This window comes from Somniosus microcephalus, unplaced genomic scaffold (genome assembly GCF_052327205.1).
Source record: "Somniosus microcephalus isolate GS21.2 unplaced genomic scaffold, FLI_Smic_1.0 unresolved_chr2, whole genome shotgun sequence".
Classification (NCBI taxonomy): Eukaryota; Metazoa; Chordata; class Chondrichthyes; order Squaliformes; family Somniosidae; genus Somniosus; species Somniosus microcephalus.
Genome location: NW_028225180.1, coordinates 34117573 through 34144996, shown reverse-complemented (window position 1 = coordinate 34144996; position 27424 = coordinate 34117573). Strand labels below are relative to the sequence as shown.

The following is a 27424-nucleotide window of genomic DNA, read 5'->3' as shown; positions in this document are numbered from 1 at the left end:
ACCACATTACAGAAAATATGAGATTGCACTAGAGAGGGTACAGAGGAGATTTACAAGGATGTTGCCGGGAGTAGAGAATCTTAGCTCTGAGGAAAGCCTGGATAGGCTGGGTCTGTTTTCCTTGGAACAGAGGAGGCTGAGGGAAACCTTATTGAGGTGTATAAAATTGAGGGGCCGAGATAAAGTGGATAGAAAGGACCTATTTCCCTTAGCAGAGGGGTCAAAAACCAGGGGGCACAGATTTAAAGTAATTGGTGGAAGGTTTAGAGGGGATTTGAGGGGAAATTTCTTCACCCAGAGGGTTGTGGGTGTCTGGAACTCACTGCCTGAAAGGGTGGTAGAGGCAGGAACCACATTCAAAAAGTACTTGGATGTGCACTTGGGGTGCTCGAACCTGCAGGGCTACGGTCCAAGAGCTGGGAAGTGGGATTAGGCTGGATCGCTCTCTGTCGGCCGGCGCGGACACGATGGGCCGAAATGGCCTCCTTCCGTGCTGTAACTTTCTATGATTCCAGATCATCACAACTCACTGAGTAGAGAAAAAAAAAAATTCTCATTTCCCCTCTGGTCCTTTTGCCAATTACCTTACATCTGTCTCGTCTGGTTACTGACCCTCCAGCCAGTGGAAATAGATTCTCCTTATTTACTCTCTCAAGACCCTTCATGGTTTTCACCGCCTCTATCAACTCTCCCCTTAACTGTCTCTGCTCTAAGGCGAAGGAGGAAAAGCCACAGCCAATCCAGCGCTCCAGTGCAGACCCTGGCACAGGCACCAACGAAGCCTCCTCCATTCGTGCCTGAGACTGGAATGCGGTATCATCAACCCCGGGTCCAGCCCAGCCCAAGCTTCCTCCTCCCGAATGCGAGTGACTCCCACCGAGCAGCAACACCTTGCATTTATCCAGCGCCTTTAACGTAGGAAAACATATCGAAGTGCTTCACAGGACCGTTATCAAACACCGAGCCACAGCAGGAGATATTAAGACAGGCGACCAAAAACTTGGTCAAAGAGGTAGGTTTTAAGGAGCACAGAAAGAGGCGCTTTGGCCCATCGTGTACACGCCGACCATCAAGCCCTGTCTAATCTAATCCCATTTTCCAGCACTTGGTCCGTAGCCTTGTGTTGTATCCGTGTGTTAATGGAGACACGGAATGCAGGAGTTGGTTTACAGGTGTTTACTGAACAAAGTCTGGAGGTGAACTAACAGATACAAGACATTATACAGGCTTATATAGCCCGAGTGGCCATTACCGGCATTACAGTACACAGGGGCTCTTAAAGGCACATACACCACAATTCCTCCCCTTTTAGACAACCAGTACATAACATTTTAAGTAATCATTAATTAACATGTTTACAAGAACAATAATCTACACATTTGCTGCAGTTAATCAGTTATAAGTCAGTCTCTCTGGAGGCTTCCTGACTCGGTCCGGATAACGCGTCGGTGGTGTAGTAGTTTTTGGTGGTGTAGTAGGTTCTTTTGGCAAGGTCGATTCGGCTTGAATGCCAGTGTCGGGTTCATCTGGTTCCAGTATCACCGGATCGGCGGTAGATACTATGGGTATCTCTGCTTCATCATTAGGCGTATAGAGTTGTGGTGTAGGTTGTCCCTTTTCGGATGACTCTATGATCTGGTCAGCATGGCGCCTTATTATGCTTTCTCCAATGTCCATGGTATACATCAGCGGTCCTAGTCCTGTGCAAATAGTTCCAGGCTGCCATTTCTCGGTACGGTAGTCCCGGGCCAAAACTTGTTGACCTATCTGGAAGGTTCTAGTTGGCCTTTCATTCATGCCTTGAAATTGCCGGTTCTCCACGTCCCTTCTGATGTTTGGCTTGATCAAATCCAGCCGGCATCTTAGGCTTCTATTGAAAAACATCATGGTGGGAGTTTGGTTTGTAACCACGTGTTGCATTCCTGTATGCAAACAAGAAGTTATCTACCTTATGCTGTAGATTTATGTCTTCATTACCCATGGCCTTTATGGCCTTCTTGAAGGTCTGGACAAACCTTTCAGCCAATCCATTGGTGGCGGGATGGTATGGGGCGGACGTGTAGTGCTTAACCCCATTGTTTTTTTAAGAACTTCCTGAATTCTTCGGACACAAATTGCGGTCCATTATCAGAACATATCTGCTCCGGCAGCCCATTCCTGGCAAATATGGTCCTTAATACTGTGATGGTTTTTTCCGTGGTGGCGGTGGAGGACATCTTTATTACCTCCGGCCACTTGGAGTGTGCATCAACTGCGATTAAGAACATTGAGTCCATAAATGGACCAGCAAAGTCGATGTGTACCCTTTGCCATGGAAATGAGGGCCACTCCCATGGATGTAGAGGGGCTTGTGGTGGGGCGTTTTGGACCTTCTGGCATCCTAGACAGCTTTTGGTCATTTCTTCGATGTCTCCATCGATACCTGGCCACCACACAAACGCTCTGGCTAGGTTCTTCATTTTCACTCCACCCAGATGCCCCTCGTGAAGCTCCTTTAGCACTTTATCCTGGAGTTTGGGTGGAATCACCACTCTGGATCCACACATCAAGGTTCCTCGGCATACTGACAGCAGTTCTCTTCTTTGCGAGAATGCTGGCAACAGTGGTTCGCCATGTGCTGGCCATCCCTTCACCGTTAAATCGTAGACTCGTGAGAGAGTCGGGTCATTTCTCGTTTCCTTTTCAATGGTAGAATTTGTTACTGGTAGACATTCTGCTATGGTTGAGTGGAAGATCTCCACTGGGTCCACTGTAGGTGCCTCCTCTACCGTTGGCAACGGTAGGCGCGATAAACCGTCAGCATTCCCATGTTGTTTTTATCCTATGTCATATTGATGTGCCCCTAGGAAAAGGGACCACCTCTGTAGCCTTTGCGCTGTCATAATGGGAACGCCCTTTTTAGGGTTGAATATGGAGACGAGGGGTTGATGGTCAGTCAACAAGGTAAATTTTTGTCCGTGTACGTAATGGTTGAATTTCTTCACTTCCCCATACCAGGCTGAGTGCTTCCCTGTCGATCTGGGCATAGTTACGCTCAGCTGAGTTCAATGAGCGTGACGCAAAAGCTATTGGCCGCTCCGAGCCATCAGGGAATCTATGCGATAACACCGCTCCTACGCCGTAAGGGGATGCATCGCACGCCAGTCTGATTGGCAGTGATGGGTTGTAATGAGCCAAAACTTCCTTGGACGTGATCAAGCCTTTGCATTTATGGAAGGCACGTTTACAGTCTTCGCTCTATTTCCAAATTACTCCCGTTTGTAGCAGTTCGTTAAGAGGGTGCAGAACAGTTGACAAGTTCGGTAAAAATTTATGATAGTAATTTATCAATCCCAGGAACGACCTTAATTGTGAGACATTTTCAGCTGCTGGGGCTTTTATGACCGCTTCAATTTTTTCAGGTGACTTATGCAACCCTTCCTCGTTAATTATGTGGCCACAATGATATTTGTTTCTGGAAAAATTCGCACTTGGGGCGATTTGCTCGTAGGCCCCGTTCTCTCGGCCTAGTGAGCACCTGCTCCAAATTGGCAAGGTGCTCGTTGTCGTTTTCTCCTGTTACAAGGATGTCGTCTAGGTAGCATTGAGTCCCCGGAATCCCTTGCAGGACTTGCTCCATAGCTCTTTGCCAGATAGCTGGAGCTGATGCTTCTCCGAAAACCAGTCGATTGCACTGGTACAGGCCTTTGTGTGTGTTTATCGTGAGATACTTTTTAGAGGCCTCTTCAACCTCCATCTGTAGATATGCCTGTGCCAAGTCAATTTTGGTGAAACGTTTCCCTCCGGACAGTGAGGCGAAAATATCTTCTATCCTCGGAAGAGGATACTGTACCGTGTGAAGGACCGGATTTACAGTCACCTTGAAGTCCCCACAGATGCGAATTTTTCTCTGTTCTTCAGATTTATCATTATTCAACGTTTTCTTCATGACCGGGACGATGGGTGTTGCCTACTCGCTCCAATCTATCTTGGATAACACGCCTGCCTTTTCCAAATTCTCGAGCTCTGCCTCGACTGCTGGACGAATTGCGTATGGCACGGGCCTTGCCTTAAAAAACTTGGGAATTGCCGCATCTTTCACTTTTATTGAGGCGGTGACGCCTTTCAAGGTTCCTAGTTCCTGTTGAAACACTTCTTTGGCGTTGGCCAAGATGTCTTATAATCGTTCAGGTATGACGTCATCATCATTTTTTTTCTTACTGGTCACCGTCAGTGCCTGAATGGAGTGCCAGTCTAAACGTATCTTCCTGATCCATTCACGTCCCAACAGCGGTGGACCACCATCTTCACAGAATCACACAGTGCAGATAGAGGCCATTTCGGCCCATCGAGCCTGCACCGACACATATCCCACCCGATCCCCGTAACCCCTACACCAACACATATCCCACCCTATCCCCGTAACCCCACGTATTTAATCCCCCTAACACTAAGGGTCAATTTATCATAGCCAATCAACCTAACCCGCACATCTTTGGACTGTGGGAGGAAACCGGAGCACCCGGAGAAAACCCACGCAAACACGGGGAGAATGTGCAAACTCCACACAGACAGTCACCCCAGGCCGGATTCGAACCCGGGTCTCTGGCGCTGTGAGGCAACAGTGCTAACCACTATGCCAGAATGTATAAATACAACTTTTGTATTTCCTTGCCGTTGTATACAACAGGCACCCTTATTTTCCCTCTGGGGTATACTTTCTGCCCTGTATATGTTTTCAAGATAATGGATGTGTCTTTCAAAGGTATATGCGGAAATAGCCGCTCGTAATCCCGTCGACTTATGACGGTCAGAGCTGATCCTGTATCTAGCTCCATTTTAACTGGGGACCCCGCTATCGTGAGGGTAACCCAAATGGTCTGGTAATCTTCTTTGGCAATTACATTATGTAATTTGAGACAGCTTAGTCTCTTGTTTCCGGAGTCGCTATCGCTCTTCTGGTCTTCGGAGCTACTGTCCGTCATCATTTGTACCTTTCTGTACTTTTCCTTATTGATTTTTTTTCTGTCAGTGGATTTTTTGTTTCCAGATCGGCATACACGTGCAATGTGTCCCATCTTTCCGCATTGTCTGCATGCTTTGTCCTTAAACCAGCAGTCCCTCTGGTCATGGGTGGATCTGCTGCAGCGATAACATCTCTCTCAACCCTGTGTCATTTCATGGGTGCCGAAGTCCTGTGTCTTTTGTTGTATCTCTGCAGCTCCTCTTGCTGCTGCTTCGTATGATACAGCCACACTGAAAGCCTTGTCCAGTGTTAAATCTTTCTCAGAAAGTAGCCTTTTCTGTGTTGCTTCACTTAGGAGACCGCAGACGAATTTGTCTCGAAGAGAATCTGCCAGCCCTGCCCCGAATTGGCAGTGCTTTGATAGCTTCCTTAATTCGGTGAGGTAATCAGCGTTACTTTCATTCTTGTGCTGATCCCTCTTAAAGAATTTGAATCGTTCCGCTATCAGCAGCGGTGTTGGGTTTAAGTGCTCCTGTAGGGTATCAACAATCTGCTTAAAATTCTTGTCCATCGGTTTGGCTGGAGTGATTAAGTTTCGTAACAGCCCATATGTCCTTGCGCCCATTAGATTTAGAAGTACCGATGCCTTTTTATCATCCTCTATTTCATTCGCTGTGCAATATACCTCCACTCTTTCCACATATGTGGTCCAATCCTCCACATCACTATCGAAAGCAGTAATATTGCCAGTCTTGGGCATCCTGAAAATAAAAATGGCGCTTTCCCGCCGCTGCTGACAACGCTGTTCTCCGCGGTTTTTATTTATACAGATATTTTTAATAGTTGGAGACTCGTTCCCGCCGGACTCTCTGGGACTTTTCCCTCCCTCTGCTTGGTCCGAACGCCAACCTGCTTTGCAGCACTGGCCGTCTCCCGAGTGCTCCACCCTCCGTCTCTGTTTGCCTGCGCCTTCGCTGCTCGGCCCCGCTGCAGAGCCAGCCGATCGAGCCCCAGCCCGCCGCCCAGGAAGGATTATTGCAGTACCTGCCACCAGCCCGGCTAGCTGGTGAAACCAGAGTTTTTTTCTTTTTTTTTTTCTTCGACCTTCGTCTGAGGAATTGATCTCCTTGAGGTGCTGCCGAATTGCAGGTAAGTCCGTTTCCAATTCGTCGCCACTGTTGTATCTGTGTTAATGAGACACGGAATGCAGGAGTTGGTCTACAAAGTCTGGAGGTGAACTAACAGATACAAGACATTATACAGGCTTATATAGCCCGAGTGGCCATTACCGGCATTACAGTACACAGGGTCTCTTAAAGGCACATACACCACACCTTGTATGCTATGGCGTTTCAAGTGCTCATCCAAATGCTTCTTGAATGTTGTGAGGGTTCCTGCCTCTACCACCCTTTCAGGCAGTGAGTTCCAGATTCCAACCACCCTCTGGGTGAAAAAGTTTTTCCTCAAATCCCCTCTAAACCTCCTGCCCCTTACCTTCAATCTATGCCCCCTTGTTATTGACCCCTCTACTAAGGGGAAAAGTTCCTTTCTATCCACCCTATCTATGCCCCTCATAATTTTGTATACCTCAATCAGGTCCCCCCTCAGCCTTCACTGCTCTAAGGAAAACAGCCCCAGCCTGTCCAGTCTTTCTTCATGGCCGAAGCGCTCCAGCCCAGGTAACATCCTGGTAAATCTCTGCACCCTCTCCAAAGCAATCACATCCTTCCTATAGTGTGGCGACCAGAACTGCACACAGTATTCCAGCTGTGGCCTTACCAGCGTTTTGTACAGCTCCATCATAACCTCCCTGCTCTTATATTCTATGCCTCGGCTAATGAAGGCAAGTATCCCATATGCCTTTTTAACCACCTTATCCACCTGTTCTCCCTTCAGGGATCTATGTACATGCACACCAAGGTCCCTCTGATCCTATGTCTTTCCTAGGGTCTTACAATTCATTGTGTATTCCCTTGCCTTGTTAGTCCGTCCAAAATGCATCACCTCACACTTTTCGGTGTTAAATTCCGTTTGCCACTGTTCCGCCCATCTGACCAACCCATCTATATAGTCCTGTAGCCTGAGGCTTCCCGCCTCGCTATTTACCACCCCACCAATTTTCGTGTCATCTGCGAACTTACTGATCATACCTTTTACATTCACATCCAAATCATTAATGTAGACCACAAACAGTAAGGGACCCAGCACCGATCCCTGCGGTACCCCACTGGAGACAGGCTTCCAATCACAAAAACAACCTTCCACCATCACCCTCTGCCTTCTGCCACTAAGCCAGTTTTGGATCCAATGTGCCAAGGCACCCTGGATCCCATGGGCTCTTACCTTCCTGACCAGTCTCCTATGCGGGACTTTATCAAAAGCCTTACTGAAATCCATGTAAACCGCATCCACTGCACTACGCTCATCCACACACCTAGTCACCCCCTCGAAGAATTCAATCAAATTGGTCAGACATGATCTTCCCTTGACAAAGCCATGCTGGCTATCCCTAATTAATCCCTGCCTCTCCAAGTGGAGACCAATTCTGTCACTCAGAATTTTTTCCAATAATTTCCCTACCACTGAAGTTAGGCTCACTGGCCTGTAATTCCCTGGTTTATCCCTACTACCCTTCTTGAATAATGGTACTACGTTAGCTGTTCTCCAGTCCTCTGGCACATCCCCTGTGGCCAGAGAGGTTCTGAAAATTTGTGTCAGAGCCCCTGCAATCTCCTCCTTTGCCTCACATAGTAGCCTGGGATACATCTCGTCTGGGCCTGGGGATTTATCCACTTTTAAGCCTGCTAAAACCACGAGTACCTCCTCCCTCTCGATGCTAATATGTTCAAGTATATCACAGTCCCCCTGCCTGATTTCTATGTCCACATCGTCCTTCTCCATAGTGAACACAGATGCAAAAAATTCATTTAAAACCCCACCTACATCCTCTGGCTCTACACACAGTTTGCCACTTTGGTCCCTAATGGGCCCTACTCTTTCCCTAGTTATCCTCTTGCCCTTAATATACTTATAAAACACCTTAGGATTTTCCTTTATTTTGCTCGCCAGTATTATTTCATGGCCCCTCCTCGCTCTCCTAATTTCTTTTTTTTAAGTATTCCCCTGCACTTTTTATACAGGGAACCTTGGATGACAAGGGATATACAAAAATGCATTAGAAATAAAAGGGGGGCTTTTGGCAGTTACAAAAGACTAAAGATGGAAGAAGCCCTCGAGGAGTATAAAAAGTGCAGGGGCATACTTAAAAAAGAAATTAGGAGGGCGAGGAGGGGCCATGAAATAACACTGGCGAGCAAAATAAAGGAAAATCCTAAGATGTTTTATAAATATATTAAGGGCAAGAGGATAACCAGGGAAAGGGTAGGGCCCATTAGGGACCAAAGTGGCAATCTGTGTGTAGAGCCAGATGATGTAGGCAGGGTTTTAAATGAATTTTTTGCATCTGTGTTCACTATGGAGAGAGACGATGCAGACATAGAAATCGGGCAAGGGGACTGTGACATACTTGAACATATTAGCATCGAGAGGGAGGAGGTGCTAGCGGTTTTAGCAGGCCAAAAAGTGGATAAATCCCCAGGCCCGGACGAGATGTATCCCAGGCTGCTGTGGGAGGCAAAGGAGGAGATTGAAGGGGCTCTGACACAAATTTTCAGAACCTCTCTGGCCACAGGGGATGTACCAGAGGACTGGAGAACAGCTAATGTAGTACCATTAAACAAGAAGGGTAGCAGGGATAAACCAGGGAATTACAGGCCAGTGAGCCTAACATCTGTGGTAGGGAAATTATTGGAAAAAATTCTGAGGGACAAAATTAGTCTCCACTTGGAGAGGCAAGGATTAATCGGGGATAGTCAACATGGCTCTGTCAAGGGTAAATCATGTCTGACAAATCTGATTGAATTTTTCGAGGGGGTGACTAGGGGGGTGGATGAGGGAAATGCTGTGGATTTGGTTTACATGGACTTCAGTAAAGCTTTTGACAAAGTCGCGCATAGGAGACTGGTCAAGAAGGTAAGAGCCCATGGGATCCAGGGTGCCTTGGCGCGTTGGATCCTAAACTGGCTGAGTGGCAGGAGGCAGAGGGTGATGGTCGAAGGTTGCTTTTGTGACTGGAAGCCTGTGTCCAGTGGGGTACCTCAGGGATCGGTGCTGGGTCCCTTGTTGTTTGTGATCTACATAAATGATTTGGATGAGAATGTAAAAGGTATGATCAGTAAGTTCGCAGATGACACGAAAATTGGTGGGGTGGTAAATTGCGAGGAGGAAAGCCTCAGGCTACAGGACGATATAAACGGGTTGGTCAGATGGGCGGAAAAGTGGCAAATGGAATTTAACCCTGAAAAGTGCGAGGTGATGCATTTTGGACGGACAAATAAGGCAAGGGAATACACAATGAGTGGTAGGACCCTAGGAAGTACAGAGGGTCAGAGGGACCTTGGTGTACATGTACATAGATCTCTGAAGGCAGCGGAACAGGTAGATAAGCTGGTTAAAAAGGCATATGGGATACTTGCCTTCATTAGCCGAGGCATAGAATATAAGAGCAGGGAGGTTATGATGGAGCTGTACAAAACGCTGGTGAGGCCACAGCTGGAGTACTGTGTGCAGTTCTGGTCGCCTCACTATAGGAAGGATGTGATTGCTTTGGAGAGGGTGCAGAGAAGATTCACCAGGAGCTTACCTGGGATGGAGCGCCTCAGCTATGAAGAAAGACAAAACAGGCTGGGGTGGTTTTCCTTGGAGCAAAGAAGGCTGAGGGGGGGACCTGATTGAGGTGTACAAAATGATGAGGGGCATAGATAGGGTAGACAAAGAGGAACTTTTCCCCTTAGTAGGGGGGTCAATAACAAGGGGGCATAGATTCAGGGTAAGGGGCAGGGGATTTGAGGAGGAACTTTTTCACCCAGAGGGTGGTTGGAATCTGGAACTCACTGCCTGAAAGGGTGGTAGAGGCAGGAACCCTCACAACATTCAAGAAGCATTTGGATGAGCACTTGAAATGCCATTGCATACAAGGCTATGGACCAAATGCTGGAAAATGGGATTAGACAGGACAGGGGTAGATGGGCGGCGCGGACACGATGGGCCGCAGGGCCTCTTTCTGTGCTGTAAAACTCTATGACTCCTCTCTAGGGCTTCCTCTGTCTTTAGTCCTTTGTATCTGCCAAAAGCCTCCCTTTTTTTCCTCATCCATTCTCGTATATCCCTTGACATCCAGGGTTCCCTGGGCTTGTTGGTCCCACCCTTGACCTTTACGGGAACATGTTGCCATTGTACTCTCTCCATTTCCTTTCTGAAAGACTCCCATTGCTCCGATGTGGATTTTCCTTCAAGTGGCTGATCCCAGTCCACATTGGCCAGATCCTGCCTAGGAATATTTAATACCTAATCCGGCTCTTTTTTGAGCCAGGTCTCCGTTATTGCTACGGCATCATATTCCCCTGTGTCTATTTGCGCCTGCAGATCACCAACCTTGTTTTCTATGCTTCGTGCATTCACGTACATGCACTGTAAACTTGTCTTAGACCATCCTGTGTTCTCTCTCAGTCTGACCCCACTTAATACCTTGCTATTTATTACTTTAGTGCTATCTGTCTCTCCCAATCCTTTGTCTCCTTTGTTTTTCCTTTCTAATGCTATATCCTCATGCCCATTCCCCTGCCAACTTAGTTTAAACCCTCCCCAACAGCACGAGTGAGGATAATGGTCCCAGCTCTGTTGAGGTGCAACCCGTCCGGCCTTTACAGGTCCCACCTCCCCCAAAACCGGTCCCAATGCCCCAGGAATCTGAAGCCCCTCCCTCCTGCATCATCTCTCCAGCCACACGCTCATCTGCTCTGTCCTCCTATTTCTTACTCACTTGTGCGTGACACTGGGAGTAATCCAGAGATTGCTACCTTTTGAGGTCCTGCTTTTTAATCCCTTTCCCATCTACCTGAAAGCTGCCTGCAGGACCTCATCCCTCTTTCTGCCTATGTCACTGGTACCGATATGAACCACTATCTCTGGCTGTTCACCCTCTCTCTCTTTCCACCCCCCCCCCCCCCCCCCCCCCCAATGTTCTGCAGCCACTTGATGACCTCCTTAACCCTGGCACCAGGGAGGCAACATGCCATCCTGGAGTCACGTCTGCGGCCGCAGAAATGCCTGTCCGCCCCCCTAACTATTGAATCTCGTACAACTATTGCTTTTCCTATCTTCCTCCTTCCCCTCTCCTGTACAGCTGAGCCATCCGTGGTGCCCTGGACTTGGCTCTGGCTGTACTCCCCAGAGGAACCATCGCCCTCACCAGTATTCAGAACAGAATGCTGGCTGGAGAGCGCGATGCACTCCGGGGACTCCTGCACCACCTGCCTGGTCCTGCTCTTCTATCTGGCGGTCACCCATTTCCTCTCTGCCCGCGCACTCATTAGCTGCAGGGTGACCATACCACCTCCTGAAACATGCTATCCACGTAGCTCTCAGCCTCGTGGATGCACCGCAGTGACGCCAGCTGCTGCTCAAGCTCCGAAACCCGGAGCTCACGCTCCTGCTGGCGACACTTCCTGCACGCGTGGTTGTCCATGACACGGGAAGCGTCCTGGAGTTCCCGCATGACACAGGATGTGCATTCTGCTGGACTGAGCTGCCCTGCCATGCCTTTATCTATTCGACTATTAACTAACTTTACAGAAACTTAAGACTAAGATGTTTCTAATTATTAATATAATATACTATTAACAGTTACTAATTTAATAGTGTCTGTGTGGAGTCTCTGCAGTTATCCCTTTTCCCCCAATAGATCTGAACTTTCCTTACCCGCTCCCCTTTTCACCCAGTGGAATCGATGCAGGAGGTCCCAGTGCCAAATATGCTGCAAATCTGTAAAACGATCAACTGAGGCGCCCGTTGGAACATTGGCACCTTGTAATGGGGCCACAGGGCGGCGCCGCTCCTCCTCTTGTATCCATGTGTGGTGAATGGGAGGGCTGCACTACCAGCGAGCGGCCAGGTGAGGGCGCTGCCGTGCCCAGCCCCGCTCACTGAGGGCCTCTGGTGGCGCAGGCAGATCACAGCACCCCTGCCGGGCAGAGCCTGCTCTTCTGCTGTGTTGGGGAAGTGCTGCAGCATTTCATGGGCTTAAGGCTGTGGATCGGTTCAAGGTGTGCAGCTGTGCCGAGCAACCTCACCTGTGATCGAAGGTTATAGCACAGGAGGGGGGACATTCGGCCCATCGTATCCCTGCTAGCTCTTCAGAGCAGTCCAAAGATGTGCGGGTTAGGTTGATTGGCTATGATAAATTGACCCTTAGTGTTAGGGGGGGATTAAATATGTGGGGTTACGGGGATAGGGTGGGACATGTGTTGGTGTAGGGGTTACGGGGTTCCGGGGATCGGGTGGGATATGTGTCGGTGCAGGCTCGATGGGCCGAAATGGCCTCTATGCACTGTGGGGTTTCTGTGATTCTGTGAACACTAATCCCATCTCGGACAGTGCTGAAACTCCTCTCTGCCCCTCTCCTGTCTCTTTCGCTGTTTCTGTCTCCTCACATGATCTGGCGCTCTCTCCTTGCCCACGCGCCGGCCTGCTCTCCTTCCCCTCTCAACCTCCTCCTTTCTCAATCTCAATCTCTCTCTCTCTCTCTCTCTCTCCCACTCTCTCTCTCCCACTCTCTCTCTCTCTCTCTCTCTCTCTCTCTCTCTCTCTCTCTCTCTCTCTCTCTCTCTCTCCCTCTCTCTCTCTGCCTCTCTCTCTGCCTCTCCCTCTCTGCCTCTCCCTCTCTGCCTCTCCCTCTCTGCCTCTCCCACTCTCTCTCTCTCTCTCTCTCTCTCTCTCTCTCTCTCTCCCTCTCTCTCCCCCTCTCCCTCTCCCTCTCTCTCTCCCTCTCTCTCTCCCTCTCTCTCTCCCTCTCTCTCTCCCTCTCTCTCTCCCTCTCTCTCTCCCTCTCTCTCTCCCTCTCTCTCTCCCTCTCTCTCTCCCTCTCTCTCTCCCTCTCTCTCTCCCTCTCTCTCTCCGCCTCTCTCTCCGCCTCTCTCTCCGCCTCTCTCTCCGCCTCTCTCTCTGCCTCTCCCACTCTCTCCCACTCTCTCTCTCTCTCTCTCTCTCTCACTCTCTCTCTCTCTCCCGGTAGAGCCCTTGCCGGAGCTCCCGGTGCTCAAGACGGCGCCCGTGGTTCTGATGAAGACCAAGCCGGGCCGAGGGCGATGGAGAGCCAAGAGTGCGTGTGAGGAGCCGGAGTCCAACACCGCCCCGGAACCCAAGTGGGAGGCCCATTACTGGGAGGAAGCCTCGCCCTCCACCTACCCTGCCCCAGAAATTCACACGCACGCGGTCAACAGGCGGGACCTGGCCGGAGAGCGAGCGGTCAACACCGAGACCGACATGGAGGCAGAGACAATGCAGCTCATCTGCGAGTCGGTGCCAGACCAGAAGGATGAGAGCATCACGCTCGCTGGTAAGTACAGCTGTGACGGTGTAATAGGCCAGAGGCTTGGGGTGGCTGTTTAATATAGACTATTATTTTTATAGTTAAATGTTACACATCACAATAAAGCTTATTTACAAGGGCCCAAACCTGGTTAAGAGCAAAAACTGTGCAAAGGGACATTTCAAGTTTGTTGGGAGAGCTTCCTGGGTATTGTCAGTCAGTCAATCTCTTGGCTCTAGCAGACAGACATCAGGCTGTACTTTACTCTGAGGCCTTACTGACCTCCACCCTAGGGTTCCCTGGGCACTGACTCTCAACATCCTGGGGGGGTTCACCATTGACTAGTAACTTAACTGGACCAGCCACACAATACTGTGGCAACAAAAGTAGGTCAGAGGCTGGGTATTCTCACCTCCTGACTCCCCAAAGCCTTTCCACCCACCTACCTACAAGGCACAAGCCAGGAGTGTGATGGTATACTTGTGAAGGAATAAGCCATATTTCAGAAAAATACACCATCATATGAACAGAATTCTGATTTTATTAATACATGATATACTGGGTTTAAAAGTCTGGAAAGCCTCGGCGACACGAGCTGTCTCAATACCGGCTTCTGAGGTGGGATGGTTTGATAACACAAGTTGTAAAATACCACACAAGCTTTGAAATAGGAATTGGTTAAAAATACTAAAACAATGGCCCTATTGAAATAGCAGTTTGGTGCTTCTAGAAGGTCTGGAGTTTGGGAGAAACAATGGAATGACCCAAATAAAGTGTTAGTTTGAACAGGAACACAGAAACATTAAAAAAGACATGTGCCTTTGAAAAGATGACATCAAGTAAAAGAAACACCTGCTGGTCAAATAGTTTTTAGGTTAAACTTGGAAGACAGGAGACATAATTCTTAATGCAACCATTGAGATAGCTAGAAAACAATCAAGTACCCTGGTTGAAGTGGTTTTGATTTACATGTTGTAAAAGGTACCTACAGAACACTTTGAAAATATGACTTCAATAGATGACACCAAGCAATCGCATGGTTTTTGTATTGAACTTGGAACAGTTAGGAATCATGACGTCTGCTAAAACCAGTTAAGCCAATATTAAGAATTGAATGGAAGACCTTCGATAAAAATGGCATCAAAGAGATACATAAGCTATAACCGTTTTTTATGATAACTATTGAACACCTAAAGATAGAGACAGAAGTCTGAGAGTTGGCAGCTGAAATGACAGTAAGAATAGTAAGAATTCAACAGAGAGAATGAAGAAAGATAATCAGCTTACATCAGCAGAAAACTTCAAAGGATAAACCACTGAAATAAAGTATAAAAATAAGAGCTTTTCAGATAGACAGTGAGAAGTTGCTGGGAAGGGTCAAGCGATTCTCTGCTTCAGAACCACTCTGTAAGCCTCCAACTCTTGAGTCTTGGATAATCAAGGTATTTGATTTTGGTGGATATCCTGGATTAGAATTAAGAATAAGAAATGTAAAAATATACGAAGTTTAAGATTTGTGAGTAAGAATCTCTGAGGATAAGAAATGTAAGCTATTTGTTTTTCAACTGTTAATGTTGTGATTAACTCAAAAGCTGTTAACTGTATGTCGACTCTTGAGACAATTCTAAAAATATATAGATTTATTGAAGTAGTATTTCTGTATCAATCTCGCAAACTCAATTTCTGTACACTCTTTTTGTGAGGAGTTGCAGAATTCTGGGGGGTATTCCGGACCCTCATAATATCCAGAAGGTTACATCTAGTTAAACTTATTAAAAGTGCTATCTGGAGGACGGTAACATCTTCAAGTCGTTTCTTTCGTTTAGGGAGAGATAGTCTGAACCTTTAGACCCAATTAAGCGTCTTATAGAATTCGGCTATCTCTAACTTTGGTTGAAGGTGAATGTCTGGGGAATACACATGATCTGGGGTAGCCCGAAAAAGGCTAGGACTGTAATTATCCCTTCAGTTGGCGTCCCACGTTGGTTATAACTAATGTATCTCTTTGATGCCATTTTTATCGTACTCTCCATTTCCCTGGATGGGTGCAGCTCCAACAAGACTCGAGAAGCTCGACACCATCCAGGGCAAAGCAGCCCCTTGATTGGCACCCCATCCGCCACCTTACCACCGGCGCACCGTGGCTGCAGTGTGTACCATTTACACGATGCACTGCAGCAACTCGCCAAGGCTTCTTCGGCAGCACCTCCCAAACCCGCAACCTCTTCCACCTAGAAGGACGAGGGCAGCAGGCGCATGGGAACACCACCACCTCCAAGTTCCCCTCCAAGTCACGCACCATCCTGACTTGGAAATATATCGCAGTTCCTTCATCGTCGCTGGGTCAAAATCCTGGAACTCCCTCCCTGACAGCACTGTGGGAGTAGCTTCACCACACGGACTGCAGCGGATCAAGAAGGTGGCTCACCACCACCTTCTCGAGGGCAATTAGGGATGGGCAATAAATACTGGCCTTGCCAGTGACTCCTGCATCCTGTGAATGAATAAATTTAAGGAGGAGGCTGGGGGTGTAGCACTGAGGCACACAGAGCAAGTGACCCCTCGCTCAAATATAAGCTTTCCTCTATGGCCTTACTGACCACTAGGGTTAGGGGTCCCTGACCCTCCCTGGTGACCAGGTTTTCCCTGAGCACTGACCCTCCCTGGGGTCCCCCGGGTGCTGACTCTCCCAAAGATAAACGTTCTCAGGCTTACCTGCCGTGTTTTCCCCGCCGCCGCCCCCCCCCCCCCCCCCCCACAATCCCCTCTTCCACTCCCTCCCCAGGGTTACCTGCAGTGCTCCCGTGTCCTCTCACCTCTCCTTTCTTCTCTCCCCAGGATTAGCTGCTGCCGCTGGTCTCCCCGATTCCATGAGAGAGCCGGAACTGGTAAACAGGTAGGAGACAGCCCGCCCTCGTCCTGCCCGATCAATGACCCTTTGCCTCCCACCCTCCATAAATACAGCAACAGAACGGCCCCCTCTCCCCTGATGGTGGGTGGGGCAGAGTCCGGGGGGGGGGGGGGGGGGGGAATTCATTGCGGGGAGCACTTGGTCTGACAGTGAGGTGGGCGGTGTTGCTCCCTGTGACTTACCTGCGTGTGTTTTTGCAGTGAGGAAGAGGAGGCGGAGTTTGTGGAGACGGACGATGACATCCCGTTCCATGACGATCCCAAAGATGCAATGTACGAGCCGTCACCACACAGGTAACGAGGGTGAGGAGGGCCGGGCGTGGACCCCTCGCGCACCCGGAGGCCAGCTCGCCTTTGCGCCCCCATCGTGTGCGCCCCTGGCCTGCCTTTCCTCTCTCACCGCGCCCCTCTCTCCAAACCTGCCTTTCCTCCCGACACGTGATTCAACGTCTGCCCTCGCGTCCGTCGACGCCCCCCGCCACCGCTGACCTCGCTCTCCTTATCGTGCTCTCTGCGTGTCGCCCCCCCCCCCCCCCCCCCGGGCTCTCTGCGTGTCCCCCCCCCCCCCCGGGCTCTCTGCGTGTCCCCCCCCCCCCCCGGGCTCTCTGCGTGTCCCCCCCCCCCCTCGGGGCTCTGTGCGTGTCCCCCCCCTCGGGGCTCTGTGCGTGTCCCCCCCCCCCCCCCCCCCCTCGGGGCTCTCTGCCCATCCCCCCCCCCTCGGGGCTCTCTGCCCGTTCCCCCCCCCCCTCGGGGCTCTCTGCCCGTTCCCCCCCCCCCCCCCCTCGGGGCTCTCTGCCCGTCCCCCCCCCCCCTCGGCCTCGCGGCGTGGCCCCCTCGGCCTCGCGGCGTGGCCCCCTCGGCCTCGCGGCGTGGCCCCCTCGGCCTCGCGGCGTGGCCCCCCCCCCCCCCTCGGCCTCGCGGCGTGGCCCCCCCCCCCCCCTCGGCCTCGCGGCGTGGCCCCCCCCCCCTCGGCCTTTCTCCGTCTCCCCCGCCTCGGCCGGCCTCTCTCCGTCTCCCCCCCCTTCTCTCTTTCTCTCTACGCCCAACCCCCCCATCCTTCAGCTGCTCCCTCGCTCTGTGTCGGGAGCACCTCATATCCAATCTATTCTCGAGTGTGTTGTGATGTGATCCTCAGGGAGCGTGGGAAACAGAGGCGGAGACCGCGGCAAGAGAAAGAAACACTGGAGACAGTGGAGCAGGTGGAACCTCCCAAAAGGTAAAGGCAGCCTGAAGTGATCCCAGCTATAGGAACAGGAGCAGGCCATTTAGCCCCTCCAGCTTGTTCCGCCATTTAATGAGTTCGTGGCTGATCTGCGACTAAACTTCATCTAGCCACCTTTGCCCCATATCCCTTAATATCCTTGGTTAACAAAAGTTTCATTCTCCAATCGACTGACCACCCCCCCCCCCCCCCCCCCCCTCAATTTCAGTCCATTTAGTGACCCCCGGTTTGATGGGCTCTGTCTAACTCGTGGGAGGAGGAGAACAGGTTTTACAGCACTGAAAGAGGCCCTTCGGCCCATCGTGTCCACGCTGCCCATCAAGCCCTGTCTATTCTAATCCCATTTCCCAGCACTTGGTCCGTAGCCTTGTATGCTATGGCGTTTCAAGTGCTCATCTAAATGCTTCTTAAATGTTGTGAGCGTTCCTGCCTCCACCATCCTTTCAGGCAGTGAGTTCCAGATTCCAACCACCCTCTGGGTGAAAATGTTTTTCCTCAAATCCCCTCTAAATCTCCTGCCCCTTACCTTGAATCTATGCCCCCTTGTTATTGACCCCTCTACTAAGGGGAAAAGTTCCTTTCTATCCACCCTATCTATGCCCCTCATAATTTTGTACACCTCCATCAGGTCCCCCCTCAGCCCTCTCTGCTTTAAGGAAAACAACCCCAGCCTGTCCAGTCGCTCTTCATAGCTGAAGCGCTCCAGCCCAGGTAACATCCTGGTAAATCTCCTCTGCAATGCAATCACATCCTTATAGTGTGGCGACCAGAAATGCACACAGTATTCCAGCTGTGGCCTAACTAGTGTTTTGTACAGCTCCTTCATAACCTCCTTGCTCTTGCCGAGGCATAGAATATAAGTATCCCATATGCCTTTTTAACCACTTTATCTACCTGTACTGCTGCCTTCGGGGATCTATGTATATGCACACCAAGGTCCCTCTGATCCTCTGTCCTTTCTAGGGTCCTACCATTCATTGTGTATTCCCTTGCCTTGTTAGTCCTCCCAAAATGCATCACCCACACTTTTCAGGGTTCAGTTCCATTTGCCACTGTTCTGCCTATCTAACCAACCCGTCTATCGTCCTGTAGCCTGAGGCTTCCCTCCTCGCTATTTACCACTCCACCAATTTTTGTGTCATCTGCAAACTTCTCTTCTCTTAGGCAGTCCCTTGGAACCAAGGATGACTTGCTTCCACATTAAAAATGAGTTCTCAGGTGACTGATTAGCCCAATGCGGGACCTACAGCCTCTGTTACAGGTGGGGCAGACGGTGGCTGTTGCCTTTCCAGAAGACGGTGTAGCCACCACCTTGCTCCTTGAGCTGGCCTTCCCCTGCCCGCCGGGTCTCACTTAGGACGGCGATGTCAATGTCGAAACGTCTGAGCTCCCGGGCAATGATAGCAGTACGGTGTTCCAGTCTGTCACTGTTGGGGTTGTCCATGAGGGTCCTGAGGTTCAAGGTCCCGAGCTTCATTTTAAAGGGTGGAAGATGCCTGTGCATGAATTCATTTAACGTGGGGTGGCCGTTGCACACCATCTACCACACGGGCTTGACAGAGCACGGTCTTGGTCCAATGGCAAGGGGATCCAAGATGATTGGAGACCAGGCTCTGCTACAACGGCCTAGCGCGCACAAACATAATGCTACTGTCCTCCTCCCTCCTTCCCGCAGGTCCTCTCTGCCTGGGTTTCGTAGGATGCATTGTGGTCCTCCCGACCTCGCTGTTGGCCCGTGCCGCACCTTCCCTGGACCCCGACCCTGCTGCTGGTCCACGCTGCGCCACTCCTGGGCCTTCACCTCGCTGCTGGGCTTGTCCTCGCTCCTGGGTCCCGACCTCGGACATGAACGATGTTGTCTCACAGGATCAAGCGATTCACTAGTCTAGTGGAGAAGCATAGTCTTGACGGCAGAGAGGTCTGGGAATTTGGGAGCTAAGTTTAAGTGAAGAGCCAGTGCTGCGAACTTACTGATCATACCTCCTACATTCATATCTAAATCATTTAATGTACACTACAAACAGCAAAGGACCCAGTACCGATCTCTGCAGTACACCACTGGACACAGGCTTCCAGTCCCAAAAACAACCTTCGACCATCACCCTCTGCCTCCTACCACTAAGCCAATTTTGGATCCCATGGGCTCGTAGATTCTTGACCAGTCTCCCCTGCGAGACTTTGTCAAAAGCCTTACTGAGGTCCATATAGACTAGATCAACTGCACTACCCTCATCCACACACCTAGTCACCCCCTCGAAAAATTCAATCAAATTAGTTAGACATGATCTCCCCCTGACAAAAGCCATGCTGACTATCCTTGATTAAACCTTGCCTCTCCAAGTGGAGACTAATTCTGTCACTCAGAATTTTTTCCAATAATTTCCCTACCACTGATGTTCGGCTCACTGGCCTGTAATTCCCTAGTTTATCCCTACTACCCTTCTTGAATAAGGTAGTACGTTAGCTGATCTCCAGTCCTGTTGCACCTCCCCTGTGGCCAGAGAGGTTCTGAAAATTTGTGTCAGAGCCGCTGCAATCTCCTCCCTTGCCTCACATAGTAGCCTGGGATACATCTCGTCAGGGCCTGGGGATTTATCCACTTTTAAGCCCGCTAAAACCGCTAGTACCTCCTCCCTCTCAATACTAATTTGTTCAAGTATATCACAATCCCCTTGCCTGATTTCTATGCCTACATTGTCCTTCTCCATAGTGAACACAGATGCAAAATATTCATTTAAAACCTCACCTACATCTTCTGGCTCTACACACAGATTGCCACTTTGGTTCCTAATGAGCCCTACTCTTTTCCTGGTTATCCTCTTGCCCTTTAATATACTTATAAAACATCTTGGGATTTTCCTTTATTTTGCCTGCCAGTGTTTTTTCATGCCTCCTCTTCGCTCTCCTAATTTCTTTAAGTACCCCCTTGCACTTTCTATACTCATCTAGGCCTTCCACTGTTTTTAGTCCTTTGTATCTGCCAAAAGCCTCCCTTTTTTTCCTAATCCATTCTTGTATATCCCTTGACATCCAGGGTTCCCTAGTTTTGTTGGTCCCACCCTTGACCTTTATGGGAACATGTTGACGTTGTACTCTCTCTTTTCTTTCTGAAGACCCCCACTGCTCTGATGTGGATTTTCCTACAAGTAGCTGATCCCAGTCCACTTTGGCCAGATCCTGCCTTATATTTAAATCGGCCTTCCCCCAGTTTACAACCTTTATTTACTACCTTAAATCTCACTGAAGTATGGTCACTGTCACCAAAATGCTCTCCTACTGACACTTGCCCGGCTACATTCCCTAGACTTAGGTCCAGTACCGCCCCCTCTCTTGTAGGACTTTCTACATGCTGGCTCAAAAAGCTTTCCTGGATGCACTTTGCAAATTCCGCACCCTCTAAGCCTTTCACACTCTGACTATCCCAGTTAATATTGGGGAAGTTGAAATCCCGTACTATTATTACGCTATTATTTCTGCACCTCTGAGATTTGCCTACATATCTGTTCCTCTATCTGCCCCTGACTCTTTGGGGGCCTATAGTACACTCCCAACAAAGTGCTTGCCCACTTTTTGTTTTTAAGCTCTAGCCATATGGCCTCATTAGAGGAACCTGCTAAGATATCATCCCTCCTTACAGCAGTCATTGACTCCTTGATTAATATTGCGACACCCCCTCCTCTTTTACACCCCCCTCTGTCTCGCCTGAAGATTCTATACCCCGGAATATTGAGCTGCCAGTCCTGCTCCTCCCTCAACCATGTCTCTCTGATAGCAACAATATCATACTCCCATGTGTTCATCAACACCTTCAATTCATCTGCCTTACTCGCAAGACTCCTTGCATTAAAATAAATGCCATCCAGCCTTGCCCTACTCCCTTGTGCTGTTACATATTTGCTCTGCCTTCCAGGCTGACTTGTTTTTTCCTCTATATTTGGCTGTGCATCACCCCCTACTATAGCACCACTCCATATCCCATCCCCCTGCCAAGGTAGTTTAAACACCCCCCTAACGACAGGAAAAGTTCTGATATCCGGGACCGGCGTGATACCGATCTATCAAAAGTTCCGGAGTGGTGAGCGGATTATCTACCCAGGCTGTTTTTAACTAAGAAAAATTTAAAAATCAAGAAATGTGCAATATACAGTAATTGGGTACTCGCCTACAGAATGTTGTTAAATGGATGGTGAAAGATGCTTGATTAAGTACAGTACTGCCAGTTGATGGTAATCCATAACTCTTTAATAACTTAACAGTAAAACAAAACTTATAAACGACTGTGCAGTGCACCAAAACTTAAACGACTGTGCAGTACAGTATAAAGTACTGTACGGTGGTTGACTCTACACTTATTCCAAGCCAACTGGTTCATCAGGATCATGCACTTCAACAGATTGTTCAGGCACTTCCACTGCTCCAACTCTTTTGGAAGCTTTCTTAAACGTGTCCCGGATGTCTGCTTGCTCAGTGGACTCTTGCCTTCTTTGTAGAAAGGTAGACTGCAGAATATGGAGCTGCATAACTTCTTGGGCAGAATAGCAAGAACAGCTTTCAGCAAATTTCATGAATGAAGCAAGATCTGCTGCAGCGTTAGCCCAAGAAATCTTGTTCACTTCAGAAAGCTCATCGTCTTCATTTTCCATCACACTTTCCTTTTCTTTCTTTGGATTCAAAACCGTCTCCATTATTTCATCATCACTTAGCAAATGCACAACAGCAACTTCTCTATCTGCATCAACCCACTGCTCAATATCACTTTCACTGAGGTGATAGAGGGTTTGCTGGGCCTACATCTTTCACCATGTCCGCCATTTCCATTACTGCAGTCTTCCACGGACGAAGATTGAACCCACGAAATTCCTCCTCTGAAGAAGAACCTTCAGCAAACATTACAGAAGGCCACAATTTGCACCAGGGTTGTCTCAAAGTGTGACCTTTCACCAATTTCCAGGAACATGCAACATTAAAGATGGCATCTTTAAGATTGTATTCCTTCTGAAATGCCTGAATACCTGTATTGTCATCTTGCCTTATCAGTCTACGTAGGAAGTCTTTCTTGTAATGACACTTGAGATTTTGGATAACGCCCTGGTCCATGGGTTGTATGAGAGAAGTTACATTTGGTGGCAAATAAATGGTGAAAATATTTCCAGAAACCAACTCTGATTCATGCGGATGGGTTCTACAATTATCCAGCAATAAAATGCATTTGCTATCTTCAGGTTTCCTTATTCTACGGAAATGTTCCCTCACAGATGGAGCAAAAGTATGATGGAACCAATTTGAAAAGATTTCCTTCTCCATCCAAGCATTTGCTTGAGCTTTGTACTCAACAGGTAAGTGCCTCACATTTTTAAATGCACGGGGATTTTTATACTTCCCAATGACGAGAAGTTTAACCCGGTGTGATCCAGCAGCGTTCGCACGGTTACACAATCTTTATTTTTCTTGTAACCTGAAGCATTAGCCTCACTAGCCCCCGCAAGTGTTGATTCTGGCAAAAAACCTCCAAAATAAGCCAGTTTCATCGGCATTGTATAGCTGTGCTGGCGACAAATCGTGTTGCTGCACAATCCGATTGAAATAATCGCAGTATTCTGCGGTGTCGTGATCAGCTGATTTCTTCTCCCCGCAAACATCGAGTCGTCGTATCCCATGCCGTGCCTTGAAGCACGATAGCCATCCATCAGAGAAAGCACACGTGTCAGTGAGCTCCATCTTTGCGTAAAAATCCTTCGCTTTTTCGATTAGCATAGGTCCGGAAATCGGAACACCCTCTGAACGCTTCAGAGCAAACCACTCATAAAGCACGGTATCCAGCTCTTCAAGCTTAGGCTTACGAAGCATGCGCCGTTTCTCTACACTGTAAGATGTCTCCGAGCTTGCATAAAACTTGAGCAGCTTACCCTTCTGCGCTTTGATGTCGTACATTTATGACGAACCGATTTTGAATTCTTTCATAATGTGCATACGCTTCGCTCCCATTTCTAGTCGTCTGCATATATCAATTTTCTGTTTTGACGTTCACACCACTCTCTTCCTTTTGGTTGGATCAACTTTTGGGATTTCCCTAATGCAGTCCAATGAGTTGCAGCAGCGTTGGAGACACACAGCACTGTACTGGAACCCCAAAAAATGGCGGATCAGAAGAGGCTACCAGCAGCGTGGGAGGGTGAGACTCCTGATGCAGGGTTTCTGAGGTGTTCCGAGTTCCGCTGGCGCCAAGAGGCCGAGTAGTGGCAGTTTGTAGAACTACCCCCACTGATGAACTCGGCAACCGTTGGAGACTCGGACTCGGAACCGGCAACATTGCCGGTTACTGAGGCGCTGTTTTCGGGGGGTGAATTCTGCCGGTAGAGTGAGGTTTCCGGACATACAACCTCCGGTTAAACCAAAGTTTCCTGTACTAGCAAACCTTCCCGCAAGGATGATCCCGTTCCGGTTCAGGTGCAACCTGTCCGACTTGTACAGGTCCCACCTTCCCCAGAAGCAGACCCAGTGATCCAGGAAACTAAAGCCTCCCTCCTGCACAAACTCTTCAGCCACACATTCATCTGCTCTATCCTCCTATTCCTATATTCACTAGCACATGGCACTGGGAGTAATCCAGAGATTACAACTTTGAGGTCCTACTTTTTAATCTGCTACCAAGCTCCCTAAATTGTTGTTGCAGGACCTCATCGCTCTTTCTACCCATGTCGTTGGTACCAATGTGAACCATGACCTCTGACTGTTCTCCCTCCCCATTCAGAATGCCCTGCAGCTGTTCACTGACATCATTGACCCTGGCTCCAGGGAGGCAACATACCATCCTGGAGTCACGTCTGTGGCCACAGAAACGTCTATCTGTTCCCCTTACGATAAAATCCCCCATCACTATTGCTCTCCCACACCTTTTCCTCACCTGTGCAGCTGAGCCACTCGTAGTGCCACGGACTTGGCTCTTGCTGCTCTCCCCTGAGAAACCATCTCCCCCATCAGTATCCAAAACGGAAAACCTGTTGGAGAGGGCGATGGACCCAGGGGACTCCTGCACTACCTTCCTAGTTCTTTTACTCTGTCTGGCGGTCACCCATTCCCTGTCTGCCTGTGCACTCTTTACCTGCGGTGTGACCACCTTACTAAACGTGCTTCACGGATGCTCCACAGTGACTCCAGCCGCAGCACCAGCTCCGAAACGTGGATTTCGCGTAGCTGCAGCTGGAAACACTTCCTGCACATGTGTTCACCCTGGACACCTAACGCTGGAGCGTTTCAGCTATGAAGAGAGACTGGACAGGCTGGGGTTGTTTTCCTTCGAGCAGAGAAGATAGCGGTGTACAAAATTATGAGGAGCGTAGATAGAAAGGGACTTTTCCCCTTCGTGCAGGGGGCATAGTTTCACGGTAAGGGGCAGGAGGTTTAGAGGGGATTTGAGGAAATCTTTTTCACCCAGAGGGTGGTTGGAATCTGGAACTCACTGCCTGAAAGGGTGGTAGAGGCAGGAACCCTCAACATTCAAAAAGCATTTAGATGAGCACTTGAAACGCCATAGCATACAAGGCTACGGACCAAGTGCTGGAAAATGGGATTAGAATAGACGGGGCTTAATGGCCGGCGCAGACATGATGGGCTGAAGGGCCTCTTTCTGTGCTGTATAACTCTGAATCTTGCGCGCCGTCTCTGGGGGACGGGTCCCCCCCCCCCCCCCCCCCCCCACCGCGCGCCGTCTCTGGGGGACGGGCCCCCCCCTCGCGCGCCGTCTCTGGGGGACGGGTCCCCCCCCCCCCCACCGCGCGCCGTCTCTGGGGGACGGGCCCCCCCCTCGCGCACCGTCTCTGGGGGACGGGCCCCCCCCCCCCCCCCCCCCGCGCGCCGTCTCTGGGGGACGGGTGCCCCCCGCGCGCCGTGTCTGGGGGACGGCTTCCATGGGCACAGGGTATCATGTTATCCAAGTCTGCGTATCTGTTCAGAATCCCGGGCCCTTGAGGATCGCTGCACGCTAAAACTTTAACTCTTTGGAACAATAATCTAAATGCTACTAGTAGATTGAGTGGGATGAAAGAGTAGAGGGACTTGGGGGTGCACATTCACAAATTTCTGAAGGTGGCAGGGCAAGTTGATATGGCACTTCAGAAAGCATATGGGATACATGGCATTCTAAGTAAAGGGCATTGAATACAAAAACAAGGAAGTCATCCTAAACCTTTACAAATCACTGGTTAGACCTCAGCTGGAGTATTGTGTACATTTAAGGATGTGAAGGCCCTTGAGAGGGTACAGCGAAGGTTTAGCAGGGTGACACCAGGGATGAGGAACTTCAGTTATATGGAGGAGCTGGGATTGTTCTCCTTCGAGCAGAGAAGGTTAAGGGGAGACCTAACAGCATTGATGAAAATACCAAAGGGATTTGATGCAGCAAATGGGGAGAGACTGTTTCCTCTGGCAAGTGTGTCATTAACCAGAGGTAACGTATTTAAAGTAAATGGCAAAAGAGCTAGAGGGGAAATGAGGGGAAACGTCTTCAGAGGGTTGTTAAGATCTGGAACGCTTTACCTGAAGGGATAGCGGAGTCAGATTCCATAAGAAACAGAAGATAGGAGTAGGCCATTGGGCCCCCCTCGAGCCTGTTCCGCCATTCAATGCGATCATGGCTGATCATCCAAATTCAGTACCATGTCCCTGCTTTCTCCCCATATCCCTTGATCCCTTTAGCCATAAGAAATATATCTAACTCCTTCTTGAATATATTTAATGAATTGGCCTCAACTGTCTTCTGTGGTAGAGAATTCCACAGGTTCACCACTCTCTGGGTGAAGAAATTCCTCCTCATCTCAGTCCTAAATGGCTTACCCCTTCTCCTTAGAATGTGACCCCTGGTTCTGGACTCCCCCGCCATTGGGAACATCCTTCCTGCATCTAGTCTGACTAGTCCTGTTAGAATTTTATAAGTTTCAATGAGATCCCCTCTCATTCTAAACTCTAGCCAATATAAGCCTAATCGACCCAATCTCTCTTCATACGTCATTCCTGCCAGCCCAGGTATTAGCCTGGTGAATCTTCGCTGCACTCTCTCCATGGCAAGAACATCCTTCCTCAGATAAGGCGACCAAAACTGCACACAATACTCAAGCTGTGGTCTCAACAAGGCCCTGTACAACTGCAGCAAGGCATCCTTGCTCCTGTACTTGAACCCCCTCGCTATGAAGGCCAACATAACATTTGCCGCCTTAACCGCCTGCTGCACCTGCATGCTTACCTTCAGCGACTGGTGCACAAGGACACCCAGGTCTCGTTGCACTTCCCCTTCTCCCAATCTATTGCCGTTCAGATACTTTCAAAAGGTAATTGGACATGTACTTGAAGAGGACTAACTTACCGGGTTATAAGGGGACAAACTGTGGTCTCCTGATAATATGTTGTTTAAATCGCTGTAATATATAACTGACTGACGCTTCATCTCTTCAATCTTCGACAGGAGGCCACGGAGATCCAAAGAAGACAGAGGCCCTCGATTGCCTAAAAAGCGGTAAGTCTGTTGCGTGTGTTACTGTATAACCGGCCGGGGGGGTGGGGGAGGAGGGGGCAGTGACTGGAGTATAACCGGGAGGACAGATGCTTTGCCGTTGGACAACTCCGCTTCCAACGCAGGACTGTTCGAGACTTTCCACAAATGGGATTGTCCCGGTTACAGTTGGCAAGCGGGAGGGTGGGCCTTCCTGTATAACGATGCTGGGTGTAAGTGAACGTCCTGGTCTAACTGCCCGCTCCTCTCCCTCAGGAAGAAGCCTCCTGTCCAGTACGTGCGCTGTGAGATGGAGGGGTGCGGAACGATCCTCGCCAATCCAAGGTACCTGCAGGTCAGTGCAAACTTGATCCGTTTGGCACATTTCATTTTTTAAAAATAAACATTTCTTTCAAATGTCCTACTCTGCAGACG

The 27424-nt window shown here is 49.5% G+C and overlaps 1 protein-coding gene across 5 annotated transcripts in view; it reads left to right on the top strand.

Moving 5' to 3' along the window:
• Nucleotides 1–27424, top strand: part of zfp91 (ZFP91 zinc finger protein, atypical E3 ubiquitin ligase) — a 116578-nt gene that overhangs the window by 62137 nt on the left and 27017 nt on the right. For 4 of the 5 annotated variants that reach the window (XM_085975927.1, XM_085975931.1, XM_085975928.1 and 1 more), the window contains 6 exons: nucleotides 13077–13400; nucleotides 16212–16269; nucleotides 16485–16577; nucleotides 17419–17499; nucleotides 26963–27013; nucleotides 27266–27344. In XM_085975927.1, coding sequence (XP_085832053.1) covers nucleotides 13077–13400; nucleotides 16212–16269; nucleotides 16485–16577; nucleotides 17419–17499; nucleotides 26963–27013; nucleotides 27266–27344 — 686 coding nt within the window. The remainder of the gene's footprint in view (nucleotides 1–13076; nucleotides 13401–16211; nucleotides 16270–16484; nucleotides 16578–17418; nucleotides 17500–26962; nucleotides 27014–27265; nucleotides 27345–27424) is intronic. The other variant, XM_085975930.1, reaches the window with a different exon arrangement.